Below are 22,289 nucleotides of genomic sequence, written 5' to 3' on the forward strand. Positions count from 1 at the left end.
ACCTCTGAGCACAAGGACCAGCAGGAGCTGCAGGGCTCCAGCATCCCAACCCCATTCCTGGCCTGGCTCAGGCACTCAGGCAGAGGTGGCCAATGATCCGTAATGGGGAAGAAGCTTCCCCTGACCCCGCATCCAGCACTGGACACCCTGCCCAGTCCACAGCTGCCTCACCACCAGACTCACTCGACATCCAAGAACTGGAGCTCCACTCTGAGATTCTGCTCTGGCAGCTGGATGTGCCACACGCAGTGGGCATCATTGGGGTAGGCATTGGGGTAGCCAGGGCTCTGGAATGAGCCAGACAAATCTTGAAGCAAGCCACCGCAAGAGTTGTTCCCTGTGGAAAGGAGCAGAGCCCAGGGATGGGCAGAGAGCTCTTGAGATCCTGTGACCAGAAGCTGTTGGAGAAGGGCATGGCCACCAGTAAGGAGGCTCTGCCACAGCCCCACAGAGACCCTCTCTCCCACGCTTGTGGTTGCACTTGAAGCCTCACCCCTGCATGCCCCCAGCCCACAGCACAGGTTGTTCTTGGCACAGTCACCCCCATTGGCGGGACCTGTTTAAACAGTGATACACCTGGGGCAGGAGATAACCTGACCTTTTAATCACTACGGACATTATCATAGTCAAGAACACAGGAGGAGTGGAGCTGGAGCTCCCTGGTGCTGCAAGGAGAAATCAGCAGGTGAATGAGCAGCATTTGTCCTAAGAGGAGCAATCTGCTGGGAGTCAACCCTCTCCAAAAGCCAGTCACGTTCCAGTGGTGCCCAGCAATGGGGCAAGTGGTTTTGTGTGGAAAGTGAAACACAGGAGGTTCCCTTGAAATGTCCAGAATCCCTTGTTAACTGTGAGGGTGACTGAGCAGGGGCACAGGTTCACCACAGAGGTTTTGGAGTCTCCATCCTTGCAGAGAGCCAAACGACATCTGGACATGGCCTTGGGCAGTCAGCTGAAGGTGACCCTGTTTTAGGCAGGGGCTAAGGCCACGTGGACTACAGAGGTCCCTTTCAAGTTCAACTATTCTTAAATGTATGATCTTGAGAGGTTGGGCAGGAGATCAATGGATCATTCAGTCCCTCCAGGCCCTATTTCATCTCAACAACAAGGGGAAATGGAGCTGGAGCTCCTAGGGGCTGCGGGCAGAAAGCAGCAGCTGCATCGCTCATCCAGATCTTCTCAGCTCCAAAAAGAAGTTCATGGCAATGCATGTGAACTCATTTGCGTCTTTTGCTTGGAAAGACAAGTAGTAACACTGACCGGGAATACTGGCCTCTGCGACTGAAGCAAAATGAGTGTAGCACCGGCTGAGGTGTGGAAAGCCCTGTCCCTGCCATTCGGCAAAGAAACCTCCTTCTGCCAGCAATGTGGGGGCAGTCCTGTCCAAAACGATGACCCCAGGACAAAACACTTATCTGTGGGGCCAGAGGGTCTGGATGCTCAGAGGGGCCTGAAACCCTCAGAAGGCCCTTCAGTAAGAGTTTCTACTTCTGCCGCATCAAAGTGTGAAGGACAGATGAGGTCGTACCTGGTGTGCTATTGGATGCAGGAAACGAGCTGTAGGAGGCCTCAAAACCTCTTCGGGTGACACTGAAGTCACTGCGAAACAGGACGGTCAGCTGGGAACCAGAGGAAGTGAAGACGCTATGGTTGTTACTGCAAACGGAGCCGAGGAGCGGGCTATCTGTGAACCCACCGTCATAGACCTCGATAGCGTCATACTGACAGGTAGTGCCTTCCAGCCTGCAGAGGGAGAGGAGGGTCTGTCAGCACCTCAGGCTGTACCACCTCTGAGCACAAGGACCAGCAGGAGCCGCAGGGCTCCAGCATCCCAACCCCATTCCTGGCCTGGCTCAGGCACTCAGGCAGAGGTGGCCAATGACCCGCAATGGGGAAGAAGCTTCCCCTGACCCCGCATCCAGCACTGGACACCCTGCCCAGTCCACAGCTGCCTCACCACCAGACTCACTCGACATCCAAGAACTGGAGCTCCACTCTGAGATTCTGCTCTGGCAGCTGGATGTGCCACACGCAGTGGGCATCATTGGGGTAGGCATTGGGGTAGCCAGGGCTCTGGAATGAGCCAGACAAATCTTGAAGCAAGCCACCGCAAGAGTTGTTCCCTGTGGAAAGGAGCAGAGCCCAGGGATGGGCAGAGAGCTCTTGAGATCCTGTGACCAGAAGCTGTTGGAGAAGGGCATGGCCACCAGTAAGGAGGCTCTGCCACAGCCCCACAGAGACCCTCTCTCCCACGCTTGTGGTTGCACTTGAAGCCTCACCCCTGCATGCCCCCAGCCCACAGCACAGGTTGTTCTTGGCACAGTCACCCCCATTGGCGGGACCTGTTTAAACAGTGATACACCTGGGGCAGGAGATAACCTGACCTTTTAATCACTACGGACATTATCATAGTCAAGAACACAGGAGGAGTGGAGCTGGAGCTCCCTGGTGCTGCAAGGAGAAATCAGCAGGTGAATGAGCAGCATTTGTCCTAAGAGGAGCAATCTGCTGGGAGTCAACCCTCTCCAAAAGCCAGTCACGTTCCAGTGGTGCCCAGCAATGGGGCAAGTGGTTTTGTGTGGAAAGTGAAACACAGGAGGTTCCCTTGAAATGTCCAGAATCCCTTGTTAACTGTGAGGGTGACTGAGCAGGGGCACAGGTTCACCACAGAGGTTTTGGAGTCTCCATCCTTGCAGAGAGCCAAACGACATCTGGACATGGCCTTGGGCAGTCAGCTGAAGGTGACCCTGTTTTAGGCAGGGGCTAAGGCCACGTGGACTACAGAGGTCCCTTTCAAGTTCAACTATTCTTAAATGTATGATCTTGAGAGGTTGGGCAGGAGATCAATGGATCATTCAGTCCCTCCAGGCCCTATTTCATCTCAACAACAAGGGGAAATGGAGCTGGAGCTCCTAGGGGCTGCGGGCAGAAAGCAGCAGCTGCATCGCTCATCCAGATCTTCTCAGCTCCAAAAAGAAGTTCATGGCAATGCATGTGAACTCATTTGCGTCTTTTGCTTGGAAAGACAAGTAGTAACACTGACCGGGAATACTGGCCTCTGCGACTGAAGCAAAATGAGTGTAGCACCGGCTGAGGTGTGGAAAGCCCTGTCCCTGCCATTCGGCAAAGAAACCTCCTTCTGCCAGCAATGTGGGGGCAGTCCTGTCCAAAACGATGACCCCAGGACAAAACACTTATCTGTGGGGCCAGAGGGTCTGGATGCTCAGAGGGGCCTGAAACCCTCAGAAGGCCCTTCAGTAAGAGTTTCTACTTCTGCCGCATCAAAGTGTGAAGGACAGATGAGGTCGTACCTGGTGTGCTATTGGATGCAGGAAACGAGCTGTAGGAGGCCTCAAAACCTCTTCGGGTGACACTGAAGTCACTGCGAAACAGGACGGTCAGCTGGGAACCAGAGGAAGTGAAGACGCTATGGTTGTTACTGCAAACGGAGCCGAGGAGCGGGCTATCTGTGAACCCACCGTCATAGACCTCGATAGCGTCATACTGACAGGTAGTGCCTTCCAGCCTGCAGAGGGAGAGGAGGGTCTGTCAGCACCTCAGGCTGTACCACCTCTGAGCACAAGGACCAGCAGGAGCCGCAGGGCTCCAGCATCCCAACCCCATTCCTGGCCTGGCTCAGGCACTCAGGCAGAGGTGGCCAATGACCCGCAATGGGGAAGAAGCTTCCCCTGACCCCGCATCCAGCACTGGACACCCTGCCCAGTCCACAGCTGCCTCACCACCAGACTCACTCGACATCCAAGAACTGGAGCTCCACTCTGAGATTCTGCTCTGGCAGCTGGATGTGCCACACGCAGTGGGCATCATTGGGGTAGGCATTGGGGTAGCCAGGGCTCTGGAATGAGCCAGACAAATCTTGAAGCAAGCCACCGCAAGAGTTGTTCCCTGTGGAAAGGAGCAGAGCCCAGGGATGGGCAGAGAGCTCTTGAGATCCTGTGACCAGAAGCTGTTGGAGAAGGGCATGGCCACCAGTAAGGAGGCTCTGCCACAGCCCCACAGAGACCCTCTCTCCCACACTTGTGGTTGCACTTGAAGCCTCACCCCTGCATGCCCCCAGCCCACAGCACAGGTTGTTCTTGGCACAGTCACCCCCATTGGCGGGACCTGTTTAAACAGTGATACACCTGGGGCAGGAGATAACCTGACCTTTTAATCACTACGGACATTATCATAGTCAAGAACACAGGAGGAGTGGAGCTGGAGCTCCCTGGTGCTGCAAGGAGAAATCAGCAGGTGAATGAGCAGCATTTGTCCTAAGAGGAGCAATCTGCTGGGAGTCAACCCTCTCCAAAAGCCAGTCACGTTCCAGTGGTGCCCAGCAATGGGGCAAGTGGTTTTGTGTGGAAAGTGAAACACAGGAGGTTCCCTTGAAATGTCCAGAATCCCTTGTTAACTGTGAGGGTGACTGAGCAGGGGCACAGGTTCACCACAGAGGTTTTGGAGTCTCCATCCTTGCAGAGAGCCAAACGACATCTGGACATGGCCTTGGGCAGTGAGCTGAAGGTGACCCTGTTTTAGGCAGGGGCTAAGGCCACGTGGACTACAGAGGTCCCTTTCAAGTTCAACTATTCTTAAATGTATGATCTTGAGAGGTTGGGCAGGAGATCAATGGATCATTCAGTCCCTCCAGGCCCTATTTCATCTCAATAACAAGGGGAAATGGAGCTGGAGCTCCTAGGGGCTGCGGGTAGAAAGCAGCAGCTGCATCGCTCATCCAGATCTTCTCAGCTCCAAAAAGAAGTTCATGGCAATGCATGTGAACTCATTTGCGTCTTTTGCTTGGAAAGACAAGTAGTAACACTGACCGGGAATACTGGCCTCTGCGACTGAAGCAAAATGAGTGTAGCACCGGCTGAGGTGTGGAAAGCCCTGTCCCTGCCATTCGGCAAAGAAACCTCCTTCTGCCAGCAATGTGGGGGCAGTCCTGTCCAAAACGATGACCCCAGGACAAAACACTTATCTGTGGGGCCAGAGGGTCTGGATGCTCAGAGGGGCCTGAAACCCTCAGAAGGCCCTTCAGTAAGAGTTTCTACTTCTGCCGCATCAAAGTGTGAAGGACAGATGAGGTCGTACCTGGTGTGCTATTGGATGCAGGAAACGAGCTGTAGGAGGCCTCAAAACCTCTTCGGGTGACACTGAAGTCACTGCGAAACAGGACGGTCAGCTGGGAACCAGAGGAAGTGAAGACGCTATGGTTGTTACTGCAAACGGAGCCGAGGAGCGGGCTATCTGTGAACCCACCGTCATAGACCTCGATAGCGTCATACTGACAGGTAGTGCCTTCCAGCCTGCAGAGGGAGAGGAGGGTCTGTCAGCACCTCAGGCTGTACCACCTCTGAGCACAAGGACCAGCAGGAGCCGCAGGGCTCCAGCATCCCAACCCTATTCCTGGCCTGGCTCAGGCACTCAGGCAGAGGTGGCCAATGACCCGCAATGGGGAAGAAGCTTCCCCTGACCCCGCATCCAGCACTGGACACCCTGCCCAGTCCACAGCTGCCTCACCACCAGACTCACTCGACATCCAAGAACTGGAGCTCCACTCTGAGATTCTGCTCTGGCAGCTGGATGTGCCACACGCAGTGGGCATCATTGGGGTAGGCATTGGGGTAGCCAGGGCTCTGGAATGAGCCAGACAAATCTTGAAGCAAGCCACCGCAAGAGTTGTTCCCTGTGGAAAGGAGCAGAGCCCAGGGATGGGCAGAGAGCTCTTGAGATCCTGTGACCAGAAGCTGTTGGAGAAGGGCATGGCCACCAGTAAGGAGGCTCTGCCACAGCCCCACAGAGACCCTCTCTCCCACGCTTGTGGTTGCACTTGAAGCCTCACCCCTGCATGCCCCCAGCCCACAGCACAGGTTGTTCTTGGCACAGTCACCCCCATTGGCGGGACCTGTTTAAACAGTGATACACCTGGGGCAGGAGATAACCTGACCTTTTAATCACTACGGACATTATCATAGTCAAGAACACAGGAGGAGTGGAGCTGGAGCTCCCTGGTGCTGCAAGGAGAAATCAGCAGGTGAATGAGCAGCATTTGTCCTAAGAGGAGCAATCTGCTGGGAGTCAACCCTCTCCAAAAGCCAGTCACGTTCCAGTGGTGCCCAGCAATGGGGCAAGTGGTTTTGTGTGGAAAGTGAAACACAGGAGGTTCCCTTGAAATGTCCAGAATCCCTTGTTAACTGTGAGGGTGACTGAGCAGGGGCACAGGTTCACCACAGAGGTTTTGGAGTCTCCATCCTTGCAGAGAGCCAAACGACATCTGGACATGGCCTTGGGCAGTGAGCTGAAGGTGACCCTGTTTTAGGCAGGGGCTAAGGCCACGTGGACTACAGAGGTCCCTTTCAAGTTCAACTATTCTTAAATGTATGATCTTGAGAGGTTGGGCAGGAGATCAATGGATCATTCAGTCCCTCCAGGCCCTATTTCATCTCAACAACAAGGGGAAATGGAGCTGGAGCTCCTAGGGGCTGCGGGTAGAAAGCAGCAGCTGCATCGCTCATCCAGATCTTCTCAGCTCCAAAAAGAAGTTCATGGCAATGCATGTGAACTCATTTGCGTCTTTTGCTTGGAAAGACAAGTAGTAACACTGACCGGGAATACTGGCCTCTGCGACTGAAGCAAAATGAGTGTAGCACCGGCTGAGGTGTGGAAAGCCCTGTCCCTGCCATTCGGCAAAGAAACCTCCTTCTGCCAGCAATGTGGGGGCAGTCCTGTCCAAAACGATGACCCCAGGACAAAACACTTATCTGTGGGGCCAGAGGGTCTGGATGCTCAGAGGGGCCTGAAACCCTCAGAAGGCCCTTCAGTAAGAGTTTCTACTTCTGCCGCATCAAAGTGTGAAGGACAGATGAGGTCGTACCTGGTGTGCTATTGGATGCAGGAAACGAGCTGTAGGAGGCCTCAAAACCTCTTCGGGTGACACTGAAGTCACTGCGAAACAGGACGGTCAGCTGGGAACCAGAGGAAGTGAAGACGCTATGGTTGTTACTGCAAACGGAGCCGAGGAGCGGGCTATCTGTGAACCCACCGTCATAGACCTCGATAGCGTCATACTGACAGGTAGTGCCTTCCAGCCTGCAGAGGGAGAGGAGGGTCTGTCAGCACCTCAGGCTGTACCACCTCTGAGCACAAGGACCAGCAGGAGCCGCAGGGCTCCAGCATCCCAACCCTATTCCTGGCCTGGCTCAGGCACTCAGGCAGAGGTGGCCAATGACCCGCAATGGGGAAGAAGCTTCCCCTGACCCCGCATCCAGCACTGGACACCCTGCCCAGTCCACAGCTGCCTCACCACCAGACTCACTCGACATCCAAGAACTGGAGCTCCACTCTGAGATTCTGCTCTGGCAGCTGGATGTGCCACACGCAGTGGGCATCATTGGGGTAGGCATTGGGGTAGCCAGGGCTCTGGAATGAGCCAGACAAATCTTGAAGCAAGCCACCGCAAGAGTTGTTCCCTGTGGAAAGGAGCAGAGCCCAGGGATGGGCAGAGAGCTCTTGAGATCCTGTGACCAGAAGCTGTTGGAGAAGGGCATGGCCACCAGTAAGGAGGCTCTGCCACAGCCCCACAGAGACCCTCTCTCCCACGCTTGTGGTTGCACTTGAAGCCTCACCCCTGCATGCCCCCAGCCCACAGCACAGGTTGTTCTTGGCACAGTCACCCCCATTGGCGGGACCTGTTTAAACAGTGATACACCTGGGGCAGGAGATAACCTGACCTTTTAATCACTATGGACATTATCATGGTCAAGAACACAGGAGGAGTGGAGCTGGAGCTCCCTGGTGCTGCAAGGAGAAATCAGCAGGTGAATGAGCAGCATTTGTCCTAAGAGGAGCAATCTGCTGGGAGTCAACCCTCTCCAAAAGCCAGTCACGTTCCAGTGGTGCCCAGCAATGGGGCAAGTGGTTTTGTGTGGAAAGTGAAACACAGGAGGTTCCCTTGAAATGTCCAGAATCCCTTGTTAACTGTGAGGGTGACTGAGCAGGGGCACAGGTTCACCACAGAGGTTTTGGAGTCTCCATCCTTGCAGAGAGCCAAACGACATCTGGACATGGCCTTGGGCAGTCAGCTGAAGGTGACCCTGTTTTAGGCAGGGGCTAAGGCCACGTGGACTACAGAGGTCCCTTTCAAGTTCAACTATTCTTAAATGTATGATCTTGAGAGGTTGGGCAGGAGATCAATGGATCATTCAGTCCCTCCAGTCCCTATCTCATCTCAACAACAAGGGGAAATGGAGCTGGAGCTCCTAGGGGCTGCGGGCAGAAAGCAGCAGCTGCATCGCTCATCCAGATCTTCTCAGCTCCAAAAAGAAGTTCATGGCAATGCATGTGAACTCATTTGCGTCTTTTGCTTGGAAAGACAAGTAGTAACACTGACCGGGAATACTGGCCTCTGCGACTGAAGCAAAATGAGTGTAGCACCGGCTGAGGTGTGGAAAGCCCTGTCCCTGCCATTCGGCAAAGAAACCTCCTTCTGCCAGCAATGTGGGGGCAGTCCTGTCCAAAACGATGACCCCAGGACAAAACACTTATCTGTGGGGCCAGAGGGTCTGGATGCTCAGAGGGGCCTGAAACCCTCAGAAGGCCCTTCAGTAAGAGTTTCTACTTCTGCCGCATCAACGTGTGAAGGACAGATGAGGTCGTACCTGGTGTGCTATTGGATGCAGGAAACGAGCTGTAGGAGGCCTCAAAACCTCTTCGGGTGACACTGAAGTCACTGCGAAACAGGACGGTCAGCTGGGAACCAGAGGAAGTGAAGACGCTATGGTTGTTACTGCAAACGGAGCCGAGGAGCGGGCTATCTGTGAACCCACCGTCATAGACCTCGATAGCGTCATACTGACAGGTAGTGCCTTCCAGCCTGCAGAGGGAGAGGAGGGTCTGTCAGCACCTCAGGCTGTACCACCTCTGAGCACAAGGACCAGCAGGAGCCGCAGGGCTCCAGCATCCCAACCCCATTCCTGGCCTGGCTCAGGCACTCAGGCAGAGGTGGCCAATGACCCGTAATGGGGAAGAAGCTTCCCCTGACCCCGCATCCAGCACTGGGCACCCTGCCCAGTCCACAGCTGCCTCACCACCAGACTCACTCGACATCCAAGAACTGGAGCTCCACTCTGAGATTCTGCTCTGGCAGCTGGATGTGCCACACGCAGTGGGCATCATTGGGGTAGGCATTGGGGTAGCCAGGGCTCTGGAATGAGCCGGACAAACTCTGAAGCAAGCCACCGCAAGAGTTGTTCCCTGTGGAAAGGAGCAGAGCCCAGGGATTAGCTGAGAGGTCTTGGAATCCTGTGGCCAGAAGCTGTTGCAGAAGCGCATGGTCACCAGCAAGGAGGCTTTGCCAGGGACCCACATGGAGTCTCCCTCTATCAGATTTGGCTACACCTGAAGCCTCATCCCTGTGTCACCCCAGCCCACAGCACAGGTTGTACTTGACACCGGCAGTCACCCCGATTTGTAGAACCTGTCATTCCAGCCGGTTATCTTGGCTAGAATATAACCCGCTCCTAAATCCCTCTGGTCCTAAACATGGTCAAGGACAAGGAGGGAGTTGAGCTGGAATTTCCTGGTGCTGCAGAGAGAAATCAGCAGGTGAGGGAGCAATATTTGTCCTAAGAGGAACAACCTGCTGGGAGTCAACCCTCAGGTGGTGGAGTCTCAATCCTTTGAAAATGCCAGGCGCTATCTGGACATGGACTTGGGCAGCCAGCTCTAGGTCATCCTGCTATAGCCAGGGTTTATGACCACATGGACTCCAAAAGTCCCTTCAAGCTCAACCATCCTCTCATTCTTAGACTGTGAGCTGGGTCACAATGAGATGAGCAGACCCTCCAAGCCCTCCAGGTCCTACCTGAGCTCGGTAAGAAGGGGCAAATGGAGCTGGAGCTCCCTGGTGGTGCAGGCAGAGAGCAGCAGCTGTGCTTGCTCACCCATCACTTCTCAGCTCTAAAATGGAGTTCACTGCACTGCATGTGAACTCATTGGCCCTCGGTCATTTGAGAAGACAAGTAATAACCATGAGGGTGAACATGGGCCTCTTCAGCTGCAACACAGAGGGTGCCATGAACAAGGAACTGCTCTGCCTGCAATCAAGGTCAGCAAAATCGATGATTTTTCCACATCAGTGTCAGGGGTGCAGAAAGCCCTAACCCTGCCATCAAGTAAAGAAACCACCCTTTGACAGCAGTGTGGGGGCAGTCCTGTCCAAAATGATCCCCCAAGACAAAATACATTTCAATGGGGCCAGAGGGTCAGATAGTCAAGAGACACCAGGAAACCACAGAAGACCTATGTGTAACAGATTGTGCTTTAGCCATGACAAGGAGTGAATGAGAGCAGGGAGCTTACCTGAGTTGTAGGAGGCCTGAAAACCTCTCTTAGTGACACTGCCGTCACTGTAAAACAGGACGGTCAGCTGTGGCCCAGATGAATAGAAGAGGCGAGAGTCATTGCTGCAAACAGACCCCAGGAGTGGGCTGTCTGTGGACCCGCCATCGTAGATTTTGATGGCGTCATACTGGCAGGTGGTGCCTTCCAGCCTGTGAAGGGAGAGGAGGGTCTGTCAGCACCCCAGACTGTGCTACTTTGGAGCATGAGGATCAGCCGGACCTGCAGGGCTCCAGCATCCCGACCCCTTCCCTGGCCTGGCTCAGGCAATTGGGTACAGGTGGCCAATGCCCCACATTGGTAACAAAGCCACCCTTGAGCCCGCAGTCGACACTGGACACCCTCCCACACCGTAGCTGCCACCCCACTGGACTCACTCGACATCCAAGAACCTGAGCTGAACTTCGAGATTAGAAGCTGGCAGCTGGATGATCCACACACAGCGGGCACTGTTGGGGTAGGTGTTAGGGTAGCCAGGGCTCTGGAATGTGCCGGACAAACCCTGAAGCAAGCCACCGCAGGAGCTGGCCACTGCAGAAAGGAGAAGAGCCCGGGAATGGGCAGAAAGCTCTTGAGATCCCATCCCGGAAGCTGTGGCAGAGGGGCATAGCCACCAGCAGGGAGGCGCTGCCACATTCCCACACAGACCCTCCCTCCCACACATGTGGCTGCACATGAAGCCTCATCACTGTGATCCCCCAGCTCACAGCTCTGGTTGTGCTTAGCGTGGGCAGTCACTACCATCGGTGGGATCTGTCTGTCCAGCTAGACATCTGGGTCAGGAGATAACCCAATCTCTTAATCCTTCTGACCCACAGCATCTTGAAGGATGAGAGGGGTGTCCACCAAAGCTCCCTGGTGCTGCAGGTAAAAATCAGCAAGTGAGGGAGCAGCATTTGCATTAAGAGGAACAACCTGCTGGCAGTCAACTCAGTCCAAAAGCCAGGCTCTTTCCAGTGGTGTCCAGCGATGGGACAAGTAGCCTGGGCCACAGACCGAATCAGAGAAGGTTTCTGCAGAAAATCAGGAATCCTTTTCGCTTTATGAGGGTGACTGAGCACTAGCACAGGTATCACTTAGAGATGGTGGAGTCTCAATCCTTTGAAAATGGCAAGTGCCATCTGGACATGGACTCGGGCAGCTAGCAGGTGATTCTGCTATAGCCAGGGTCTCATGGACTCCAAAGGTCCCTTCCAAGCTCAACCATCCTCTCATTCTTAAGTTATGAGCTGGGTCAGGAGATAAGCAGACCCCTCAAGCCCTCCAGGCCCTACCTGAGCTCAGTGACAAGGGGGAAATGAACTGGAGCTCCCTGGGGGTGCATGCAGAGAGCAGCAGCTGTTCTTGCTCATCCATGACTTCTCAGCTGCAAAAAGGAGTTCACTGCACTGCGTGCCAACTCTTTGGCCCTAAATTGTTTGAGAAGACAAGTAGTAACCATGAGGGAGGACAGAGGACTCTTCAGCTGCAACATAGAGGGTACCATGAACAAGCAACTGCTCTGCCTGCAATCAGGGTCAGACAAATTGATGATCATTCCTCAGCAGCACTGTTGGGGGTGGATAAAGCCCTGTCCCTGCCATCAGGCAAACAAATGACCTTCTGGCAACAGCGTGGGGGAAATTCTTTCCCAAAAGATCCCCCAAGACAAAATATCTTTCAATGGGGCCAGAGGATCTGTATGCCCAGAGATGCTGTGACCCTTCAGAAGGTCTTTCAGGAAGACTTGGTGCTTCAGTCACATCAAAGAGTGAATGACAGCAGGGAGCTTACCTGAGTTGTAGGAGGCCTGAAAACCTCTCTTAGTGACACTGCTGTCACTGTAAAACAGGACTGTCAGCTGTTGCCCAGATGAATAGAAGAGGCGAGAGTCATTGCTGCAAACAGACCCCAGGAGTGGGCTGTCTGTGGACCCACCGTCATAGATTTTGATGGCGTCAAACGAGCAGCTGGTGCCTTCCAGCCTGTGAAGGGAGTGGAGAGTCTGTCAGCACAGTAGGTTGTGCCACCTCCAAGTATGATCACCGGCAGAAGCTGCATGGCTCCAGCATCCCAATCCCTTCCTTGGGCTGGCCATAGCGCTCAGGTAGAGGTCACCAAGACCCCACATTGGTGACAATGTCACCCCTGAAACTCCAGCTGGCAATGGGCACCCTCCCACACCACAGCTGTCACCCCGCTGGACTTACTCAACATCCAAGAACGTGAGCTGAACTTCGAGATTAGAAGCTGGCAGTTGGATGAACCACACACAACGGGCGTTGTTGGGGTAGGTGCTGGGGTAGCCAGGGCTCTGCAATGTCCCAGACAAACCCTGAAGCAAGCCACCACAGGAGTCAGTCACTGTAGAAAGGAGCAGACCCCGGGAATGGGCAGAAAGCTCTTGAAATCCCATCCCAGAAGCTGTTTTAGAATGATACAAGCACTAGCAAGGACACTGCCACATCTCCACACAGACACTCCCTCCAAGACATGTGGGTGCACCTGAAGCCTCTTCCCTGTGTTCTCCCAGCTCAAAGCACAGGTTGTTCTTGGCATGGACAGTCACCCCCATCAGCCGGGCCTCTCTGTCCAGCCAGACACCTGGGTCAGGAGATAACCCAACACCTTAGTCCTTCTGAACCGCAGAATGTTGACTGCTACGAGGGGTGTCGACCCAGAGCTCCCTGGTGCTGCCAGGAGAAATTGGCAGGTGAGGGCGCAGCATTTGTCCTAAGAGGAACAACCTGCTGGGAATGAACCCTCTCCAAAAGCCAGGCTCTTTCCAATGGTGCCCAGTGATGGGAAAAGTAGCCTGGGGCAAAAACTGAAACCCAGGAGATTCCCTCAGAGGATCAGGAAACCTATTTTCACTATGAGGATTACTGAGCATGGGCACAGGTAACACCCAGAGTTTGTGGTGTCTCAATCCTTTGAAAATGCCAAGTGCCATGTGGACATGGACATGGGCAGCCAGCTCTAGGTGACTGTGGTATAGCCAGGGTCTATTACCACATGGGCTCCAAAGGTCCCTTCCAAGCTCAACCATTCTCTCATTCTTAGACTGTGAAAGGGGTCGGGAGATGAGTAGACACCCCAGGCCCTCCAGTCCCTCCCTGAGCTCAGTAACAAGGTGTAAATGGAGCTGGAGCTCCCTGGGGGTGCAGGCAGAGAGCAGCAGCTGTGCTTGCTCATCCATGACTTCTCAGCTGCAAAAAGTTCACTGCACTGCGTGCGAACTCATTGGCTCTCGGTCATTTGAGAAGACAAGTAATAACCATGAGGGTGAACATGGGCCTCTTCAGCTGCAACACAGAGGGTGCCATGAACAAGGAACTTCTCTGCCTGAAATGAAGATTGGAAAAATCGATAACGGTTCCCCAGCGATGCTGGGGGTGGAGAAAGTCCTGTCCCTGCAATCAAGTAAAGAAATCACCTTCAAGCAGCAGTGTGGGGGCAGTCCTGTCCAAAATGATCCCCCAAGACAAAATATATGTCAATGGGGCCATAGGGTCTGGAAACCATGAGGTGCCAGGACCCCTCAGAAGGCCTATGTGTAACAGTTTCTGCTTCAGTCACATCAAAGAGTGAATGACAGCAGGGAGCTTACCCGAGTTGTAGGAGGCCTGAAAACCTCTCTTAGTGACACTGCTGTCACTGTAAAACAGGACTGTCAGCTGTTGCCCAGATGAATAGAAGAGGCGAGAGTCATTGCTGCAAACAGACCCCAGGAGTGGGCTGTCTGTGGACCCACCATCGTAGACTTTGATGGCGTCATACGAGCAGCTGGTGCCTTCCAGCCTGTGGAGGGAGAGAAGAGTCTGTCAGCACCCCAGGCTGTGTCACCTCCGAGCACGAGATCCGGCAGAAGCTGCAGGGCTCCAGCATTCCAATCCCTTCCCTGGCCATATCGCTCAGGCGATCAGGTAGAGGTCACCAAGAACCTACATAGGTGACAATGTCACCCTTGAAAACCCAGCCGACAATGGACACCACCTCACACCACAACTGCCACCCCGCTGGACTTACTCAACATCCAGGAACCTGAGCTGAACTTCGTAATTAGGATCTGGCAGCTGGATGAACCACACACAGCGGGCGTTGTTGGGGTAGGTGTTGGGGTAGCCAGGGCTCTGGAATGTGCCGGACAAACCCTGAAGCAAGCCACCGCAGGAGCTGGCCACTGCAGAAAGGAGCAGACCCCGGCAATGGGCAGAAAGTTCTTGAACTCCCATCCCAGGAGCTGTGGGAGAGGGGCGTGACCACCAGCAGGGAGAATCTGCCACATCGCCACATAGAACCTCCCTCCCACAGATGTGGCTGCATCTGAAGCCTCATCACTGCGTTCCCCAGCCCACAGCACTGGTTGTGCTTGGCATGGACAGTCACCCCCATCAGCCGGGCCTCTCTGTCCAGCCAGACACCTGGTCAGGAGATAAACCAACCCCTTAATCCTTCTGAACCGCAGAATGTTGACTGTTATGAGGGGTGTCGACCCAGAGCTCCCTGGTGCTGCCGGGAGAAATTGGCAGGTGAGGGCGCAGCATTTGTTCTAAGAGGAACAACCTGCTGGGAGTGAACCCTCTCCAAAAGCCAGGCTCTTTCCAGTGGTGTCCAGTGATGAGAAAAGTAGCCTGGGGCAAAAACTGAAATCCAGGAGATTCCCTCAGAAGGTCAGGAAACCGATTTTCACTGTGAGGATTACTGAGCATGGGCACAGGTAACACACAGAGATGCTGGAGTCTCAATCCTTTGAAAATGCCAAGTGCTATCTGGACATGGACTTGGGCAGCCAGCTCTAGGTCATCCTGCTATAGCCAGGGTTCATGACCACATGGACTCCAAAGGTCCCTTCCAATCTCAACCATACTCACATTCTTAGATTGTGAGCTGGGTCAGGAGATAAGCAGACCCCCCAAGCCCTCCAGTCCCTCCCTGAGCTCAGTAAGAAGGGGCAAATGGAGCTGGAGCTCCCTGGTGGTGCAGGCAGAGAGCAGCAGCTGTGCTTGCTCATCCATGACTTCTCAGCTGCAAAAAGGAGTTCACTGCACTGCATGTGAACTCATTGACCGTCAGTCATTTGAGAAGACAAGTAATAACCATGAGGGTGAACATGGGCCTCTTCAGCTGCAACACAGAGGGTGCCATGAACAAGGAACTGCTCTGCCTGCAATCAATGTCAGAAAAATAGATGACCATTCCCCAGCGATGCTGGGGGTGAAGAAAGCCCTGTCCCTGCAATCAAGTAAAGAAATCACCTTCAAGCAGCAGTGTGGGGGCAGTCCTGTCCAAAATGATCCCCCAAGACAAAATATATGTCAATGGGGCCATAGGGTCTGGAAACCATGAGGTGCCAGGACCCCTCAGAAGGCCTATGTGTAACAGTTTCTGCTTCAGTCACATCAAAGAGTGAATGACAGCAGGGAGCTTACCCGAGTTGTAGGAGGCCTGAAAACCTCTCTTAGTGACACCGCTGTCACTGTAAAACAGGACTGTCAGCTGTTGCCCAGATGAATAGAAGAGGCGAGAGTCATTGCTGCAAACAGACCCCAGGAGTGGGCTGTCTGTGGACCCACCATCGTAGACTTTGATGGCGTCATACGAGCAGCTGGTGCCTTCCAGCCTGTGGAGGGAGAGAAGAGTCTGTCAGCACCCCAGGCTGTGTCACCTCCGAGCACGAGATCCGGCAGAAGCTGCAGGGCTCCAGCATTCCAATCCCTTCCCTGGCCATATCGCTCAGGCGATCAGGTAGAGGTCACCAAGAACCTACATAGGTGACAATGTCACCCTTGAAAACCCAGCCGACAATGGACACCACCTCACACCACAACTGCCACCCCGCTGGACTTACTCAACATCCAGGAACCTGAGCTGAACTTCGTAATTAGGATCTGGCAGCTGGATGAACCACACACAGCGGGCGTTGTTGGGGTAGGTGTTGGGGTAGCCAGGGCTCTGGAATGTGCCGGACAAACCCTGAAGCAAGCCACCGCAGGAGCTGGCCACTGCAGAAAGGAGCAGACCCCGGCAATGGGCAGAAAGTTCTTGAACTCCCATCCCAGGAGCTGTGGGAGAGGGGCGTGACCACCAGCAGGGAGAATCTGCCACATCGCCACATAGAACCTCCCTCCCACAGATGTGGCTGCATCTGAAGCCTCATCACTGCGTTCCCCAGCCCACAGCACTGGTTGTGCTTGGCATGGACAGTCACCCCCATCAGCCGGGCCTCTCTGTCCAGCCAGACACCTGGTCAGGAGATAAACCAACCCCTTAATCCTTCTGAACCGCAGAATGTTGACTGCTATGAGGGGTGTCGACCCAGAGCTCCCTGGTGCTGCCGGGAGAAATTGGCAGGTGAGGGCGCAGCATTTGTTCTAAGAGGAACAACCTGCTGGGAGTGAACCCTCTCCAAAAGCCAGGCTCTTTCCAGTGGTGTCCAGTGACGAGAAAAGTAGCCTGGGGCAAAAACTGAAATCCAGGAGATTCCCTCAGAAGGTCAGGAAACCGATTTTCACTGTGGGGATTACTGAGCATGGGCACAGGTAACACACAGAGATGCTGGAGTCTCAATCCTTTGAAAATGCCAAGTGCTATCTGGACATGGACTTGGGCAGCCAGCTCTAGGTCATCCTGCTATAGCCAGGGTTCATGACCACATGGACTCCAAAGGTCCCTTCCAATCTCAACCATACCCACATTCTTAGATTGTGAGCTGGGTCAGGAGATAAGCAGACCCCCCAAGCCCTCCAGTCCCTCCCTGAGCTCAGTAAGAAGGGGCAAATGGAGCTGGAGCTCCCTGGTGGTGCAGGCAGAGAGCAGCAGCTGTGCTTGCTCATCCATGACTTCTCAGCTCTAAAATGGAGTTCACTGCACTGCATGTGAACTCATTGACCGTCAGTCATTTGAGAAGACAAGTAATAACCATGAGGGTGAACATGGGCCTCTTCAGCTGCAACACAGAGGGTGCCATGAACAAGGAACTGCTCTGCCTGCAATCAAGGTCAGCAAAATCGATGATTTTTCCACATCAGTGTCAGGGGTGCAGAAAGCCCTAACCCTGCCATCAAGTAAAGAAACCACCCTTTGACAGCAGTGTGGGGGCAGTCCTGTCCAAAATGATCCCCCAAGACAAAATACATTTCAATGGGGCCAGAGGGTCAGATAGTCAAGAGATGCCAGGAACCCACAGAAGACCTATGTGTAACAGATTGTGCTTTAGCCATGACAAGGAGTGAATGAGAGCAGGGAGCTTACCTGAGTTGTAGGAGGCCTGAAAACCTCTCTTAGTGACACTGCCGTCACTGTAAAACAGGACGGTCAGCTGTGGCCCAGATGAATAGAAGAGGCGAGAGTCATTGCTGCAAACAGATCCGAGGAGTGGACTGTCTGTGGACCCGCCATCGTAGATTTTGATGGCGTCATACTGGCAGGTGGTGCCTTCCAGCCTGTGAAGGGAGAGGAGGGTCTGTCAGCACCCCAGACTGTGCTACTTTGGAGCATGAGGATCAGCCAGACCTGCAGGGCTCCAGCATCCCGACCCCTTCCTTGGCCTGGCTCAGGCAATTGGGTACAGGTGGCCAGTGCCCCACATTGATAACAAAGCCACCCTTGAGCCCGCAGTCGACACTGGGCACCCTCCCACACCGCAGCTGCCACCCCACTGGACTCACTCAACATCCAAGAACCTGAGCTGAACTTCGAGATTAGAAGCTGGCAGCTGGATGATCCACACACAGCGGGCACTGTTGGGGTAGGTGTTAGGGTAGCCAGGGCTCTGGAATGTGCCGGACAAACCCTGAAGCAAGCCACCGCAGGAGTTGGCCACTGCAGAAAGGAGAAGAGCCCGGGAATGGGCAGAAAGCTCTTGAGATCCCATCCCGGAAGCTGTGGCAGAGGGGCATAGCCACCAGCAGGGAGGCTCTGCCACATTCCCACACAGACCCTCCCTCCCACACATGTGGCTGCACATGAAGCCTCGTTGCTGTGATCCCCCAGCTCACAGCTCTGGTTGTGCTTAGCGTGGGCAGTCACTACCATCGGTGGGATCTGTCTGTCCAGCTAGACATCTGGGTCAGGAGATAACCCAATCTCTTAATCCTTCTGACCCACAGCATCTTGAAGGATGAGAGGGGTGTCCACCAAAGCTCCCTGGTGCTGCAGGTAAAAATCAGCAAGTGAGGGAGCAGCATTTGCATTAAGAGGAACAACCTGCTGGCAGTCAACTCAGTCCAAAAGCCAGGCTCTTTCCAGTGGTGTCCAGCGATGGGACAAGTAGCCTGGGGCACAGACCGAATCAGAGAAGGTTCCTGCAGAAAATCAGGAATCCTTTTCGCATTATGAGGGTGACTGAGCACTAGCACAGGTATCCCTTAGAGATGGTGGAGTCTCAATCCTTTGAAAATGGCAAGTGCCATCTGGACATGGACTCGGGCAGCTAGCAGGTGATTCTGCTATAGCCAGGGTCTCATGGACTCCAAAGGTCCCTTCCAAGCTCAACCATCCTCTCATTCTTAAGTTATGAGCTGGGTCAGGAGATAAGCAGACCCCTCAAGCCCTCCAGGCCCTACCTGAGCTCAGTGACAAGGGGGAAATGAACTGGAGCTCCCTGGGGGTGCATGCAGAGAGCAGCAGCTGTTCTTGCTCATCCATGACTTCTCAGCTGCAAAAAGGAGTTCACTGCACTGCGTGCCAACTCTTTGGCCCTAAATTGTTTGAGAAGAGAAGTAGTAACCATGAGGGAGGACAGAGGACTCTTCAGCTGCAACATAGAGGGTACCATGAACAAGCAACTGCTCTGCCTGCAATCAAGGTCAGAAAAATCGATGATCATGCCCCAGCAGCACTGTTGGGGGTGGAGAAAGCTGTGTCCCTGCTATCAGGCAAACATACCACCTTCTGGCAGCAGCGTGGGGGAAATTCTTTCCCAAAAGATCCCCCAAGACAAAATATCTTTCAATGGGGCCAGAGGATCTGGATGCCCAAAGATGCTGTGACCCTTTAGAAGGTCTTGCAGGAAGACTTGGTGCTTCAGTCACATCAAAGAGTGAATGACAGCAGGGAGCTTACCTGAGTTGTAGGAGGCCTGAAAACCTCTCTTAGTGACACTGCTGTCACTGTAAAACAGGACTGTCAGCTGTTGCCCAGATGAATAAAAGAGGCGAGAGTCATTGCTGCAAACAGACCCCAGGAGTGGGCTGTCTGTGGACCCACCATCATAGACTTTGATGGCGTCAAACGAGCAGCTGGTGCCTTCTAGCCTGTGGAGAGAGAGAAGGGTCTGTCAGCACCCCGGGCTGTGTCACCTCTGAGCACGAGGTCCGGAAGAAGCTGCAGGGCTCCAGCGTCCCGATCACTTCCTTGGCCTGGCCATAGCGCTCAGGTAGAGGTCGCCAAGACCCCACATTGGTGACAATGTCACCCCTGAAACTCCAGCTGGCAATGGGCACCCTCCCCACACCACAGCTGTCACCCCGCTGGACTTACTCAACATCCAAGAATGTGAGCTGAACTTCCAGATTAGGATCTGGCAGCTGGATGATCCACGTACAGCGGGCGTTGTTGGGGTAGGTGTTGGGGTAGCCAGGGCTCTGGAATGTGCCTGACAATCCATCAAGCCAACCACCACAGGAGTCATCCACTGTGGAAAGTAGCAGAGCACAAGGTTTTGCAGAGAGCTCTTGAAATCTGGTGGCCAGAAGCAATGGGAGAAAGGCATGGACACCAGCGAGGAGGCTCTGCCACATCTCTACACAGACCCTTCCTCCCCTGCACGTGGCTGCATCTGAAGCCTTTTCCCAGCATCCCCCTCACCCCACAGCACACATTGTGCTCAACACAGGCAGTCACCACCATCAGCATGGCCTCTGTGTCCAGCAAGATACCCAGGGCAGGAGAGAACTCCCCCCTTAATCCTTCTGGGCCTTAACACGGTCTAGGACATGGGGGTGAGCTTTTTCATTATAAGAATTTTTCCCAAGAACCAACACCTTTGTTATATAAAGCTATCACTGTCATATAAAGTAAAAATATAAGAATTTCTACTTACAAGCAGTGGACTGATGTGGTCCTGGGAGAATTACACTTGGTGTTTCTTCTACAGAAGAAAAAAATCACACATGAAACCATATGGGGAGTTCAACAAAGCAAATAGAATTTGAATCTCCTGTAAAGATGGTTCCAAACTCTAGCTATTTGTGCCTGACGAACTTTAGATCCAGGAGTTTTCTTTCTATTTTAGCAGACCTCAGCAGTTTCTTCATCCGTGAATCATCAAAACTCCTTGTAAAGCCACCAAAACCTGCAACTGTCTCAGAGAATGCCAGATGCCCTTGAAGTGTGAAGATTCTCTCTTTGCTTGCTTTGAATAAGGTATGTGCTGTTTTCACCTGATCCCATTAGAAGTTGGTCACGCTGCCTCTTGCATGAGTATGGGCTGTGAACAACTGCATCCCCTTTTTCTCCATAACAAGAAAAACAAAGCTACCCCAAAACTCTTAAGAGAAATTAAGATGGCAGAAAGCTATCTGGGGAGCTGGTCAGAACACGGTCAGTGAAGAAGGGAGGCTGCACATACCAGTATCTTCCTTTATTTTGCACAGCTGCAGACAAAAAGGAGTCTCCAAAAGCTACCAGTGACAGGTTTTGCTCACATTCCCCCCACATTTAAACTATTCTTGCTCCCTTCCCTTTCCAATACCACTGATTTCATCCATACCTTGCTGCTAAGCCCAACTGGTGGCATAAACTCTGGGTCAGAGAAGAGTTTTTGCCTCTAAGGTTCCTGTACAGGACAGCTGATGGAAAGCCCTCCAGGTGGCACCAACAGATCAAAGGTGTCCTGTGGGACAGGGCTCTGGCAGACCGAGAAACACGATCTCCTTCCTACTTTCTCCTTCATCTAACCTAGAGAGTCAGGCTTTCTGAGCTAGGGCTTTATGGGGTTATTCAAACCCTGGGGTCAGGACAGCATATAGATGACCATGATCCTTCTGCACCATGGCTGACAATTCTCCGAACATCCACAGAGGATTGTGAATTAATTTTCAGGAATCATTTCATTTGAATTCAGCTACACTCTGAGGTAATTCTACATCCTTATTAAAGTGAATTTGCATTTTATATACAGGAATATTTAACAGTGTATTTGAGAAGGATGTAGGTGTTGGCAGAAAGCATATACTGTTAAGAAACAACTCGGCTCTAATTGGGAAATCATCATTCACAAAATGCAGTTCTCTGAGTACTACCAATGTCTACACACGTGTTGCTGATCTTGTTAGGTTTGAAAAAGTCAAGCAGTTATCAAATAAATACTAATTCATAGATGATTAAAGATTTAAATCCACATGGTTGGAGACTACTATTATTCTCGTCACTGGTCATGAATACCAGTAAAATTCAACAAACTTCTCCAAAAACGTAGCTGTTAGTAAACTCATCAAGTCAACATCAATAAACTCAGCAGGTAAAGCTAGATTTTTCTGTTTTTCTGTTTTCATATTAGATTAGAACATCACCTTTAGGAAAAAACAAACAAAAAACAACAAAAACAAACAAAGCAAACAAACAAACGAACAGAAAAATGTTCAAAAGTATTTAGAATAGGTAGTTCAGCTGTTTAAAAACAGGTTTCAAAACATAAACTGAGCTGTTTCAGTGTTTGGTCTATTTTAACAATTGTGGTTACTGAAACAAATAATATTTCCATATTGCCTTAATCACAGTATCACTGCATTACTTTGAAATAATTGCGAATTTGACAAAGATGAGCTAATGGGTCTGGTAGTATGAGAGTGAACATGGTAGAGCATGGAAAAATTTGCTGACAGCACCAATCCTATGATCAAAATGAATAAGGGCATCTCATGGGGGCAGTGAAATCATGTTCTGTCTCTGTGTAAATCACTAGCAAA

At 52.8% G+C, this 22,289-nt stretch overlaps 1 protein-coding gene across 3 annotated transcripts in view; it reads right to left on the minus strand.

Annotated features, from left to right (window-relative positions):
- The window catches only part of LOC102092903 (cubilin), a 41,016-nt gene that overhangs the window by 16,894 nt on the left and 1,833 nt on the right, over nt 1-22,289 (minus strand). For 2 of the 3 annotated variants that reach the window (XM_065066802.1, XM_065066800.1), the window contains exons 2-25: nt 20,423-20,470; nt 19,861-20,014; nt 19,444-19,634; nt 18,048-18,201; nt 17,632-17,822; nt 16,229-16,382; nt 15,810-16,000; nt 14,407-14,560; nt 13,988-14,178; nt 12,588-12,741; nt 12,172-12,362; nt 10,776-10,929; nt 10,360-10,550; nt 9,099-9,252; nt 8,658-8,872; nt 7,316-7,469; nt 6,875-7,089; nt 5,533-5,686; nt 5,092-5,306; nt 3,750-3,903; nt 3,309-3,523; nt 1,967-2,120; nt 1,526-1,740; nt 184-337 (exon numbers count right to left, since the gene is read on the minus strand). In XM_065066802.1, the coding sequence (XP_064922874.1) occupies nt 184-337; nt 1,526-1,740; nt 1,967-2,120; nt 3,309-3,523; nt 3,750-3,903; nt 5,092-5,306; nt 5,533-5,686; nt 6,875-7,089; nt 7,316-7,469; nt 8,658-8,872; nt 9,099-9,252; nt 10,360-10,550; nt 10,776-10,929; nt 12,172-12,362; nt 12,588-12,741; nt 13,988-14,178; nt 14,407-14,560; nt 15,810-16,000; nt 16,229-16,382; nt 17,632-17,822; nt 18,048-18,201; nt 19,444-19,634; nt 19,861-20,014; nt 20,423-20,470 (4,117 nt within the window). The remainder of the gene's footprint in view (nt 1-183; nt 338-1,525; nt 1,741-1,966; nt 2,121-3,308; nt 3,524-3,749; nt 3,904-5,091; nt 5,307-5,532; nt 5,687-6,874; nt 7,090-7,315; nt 7,470-8,657; nt 8,873-9,098; nt 9,253-10,359; nt 10,551-10,775; nt 10,930-12,171; nt 12,363-12,587; nt 12,742-13,987; nt 14,179-14,406; nt 14,561-15,809; nt 16,001-16,228; nt 16,383-17,631; nt 17,823-18,047; nt 18,202-19,443; nt 19,635-19,860; nt 20,015-20,422; nt 20,471-22,289) is intronic. The other variant, XM_065066801.1, reaches the window with a different exon arrangement.

This window comes from Columba livia, chromosome 6 (assembly GCF_036013475.1).
Source record: "Columba livia isolate bColLiv1 breed racing homer chromosome 6, bColLiv1.pat.W.v2, whole genome shotgun sequence".
NCBI lineage: Eukaryota > Metazoa > Chordata > Aves > Columbiformes > Columbidae > Columba > Columba livia.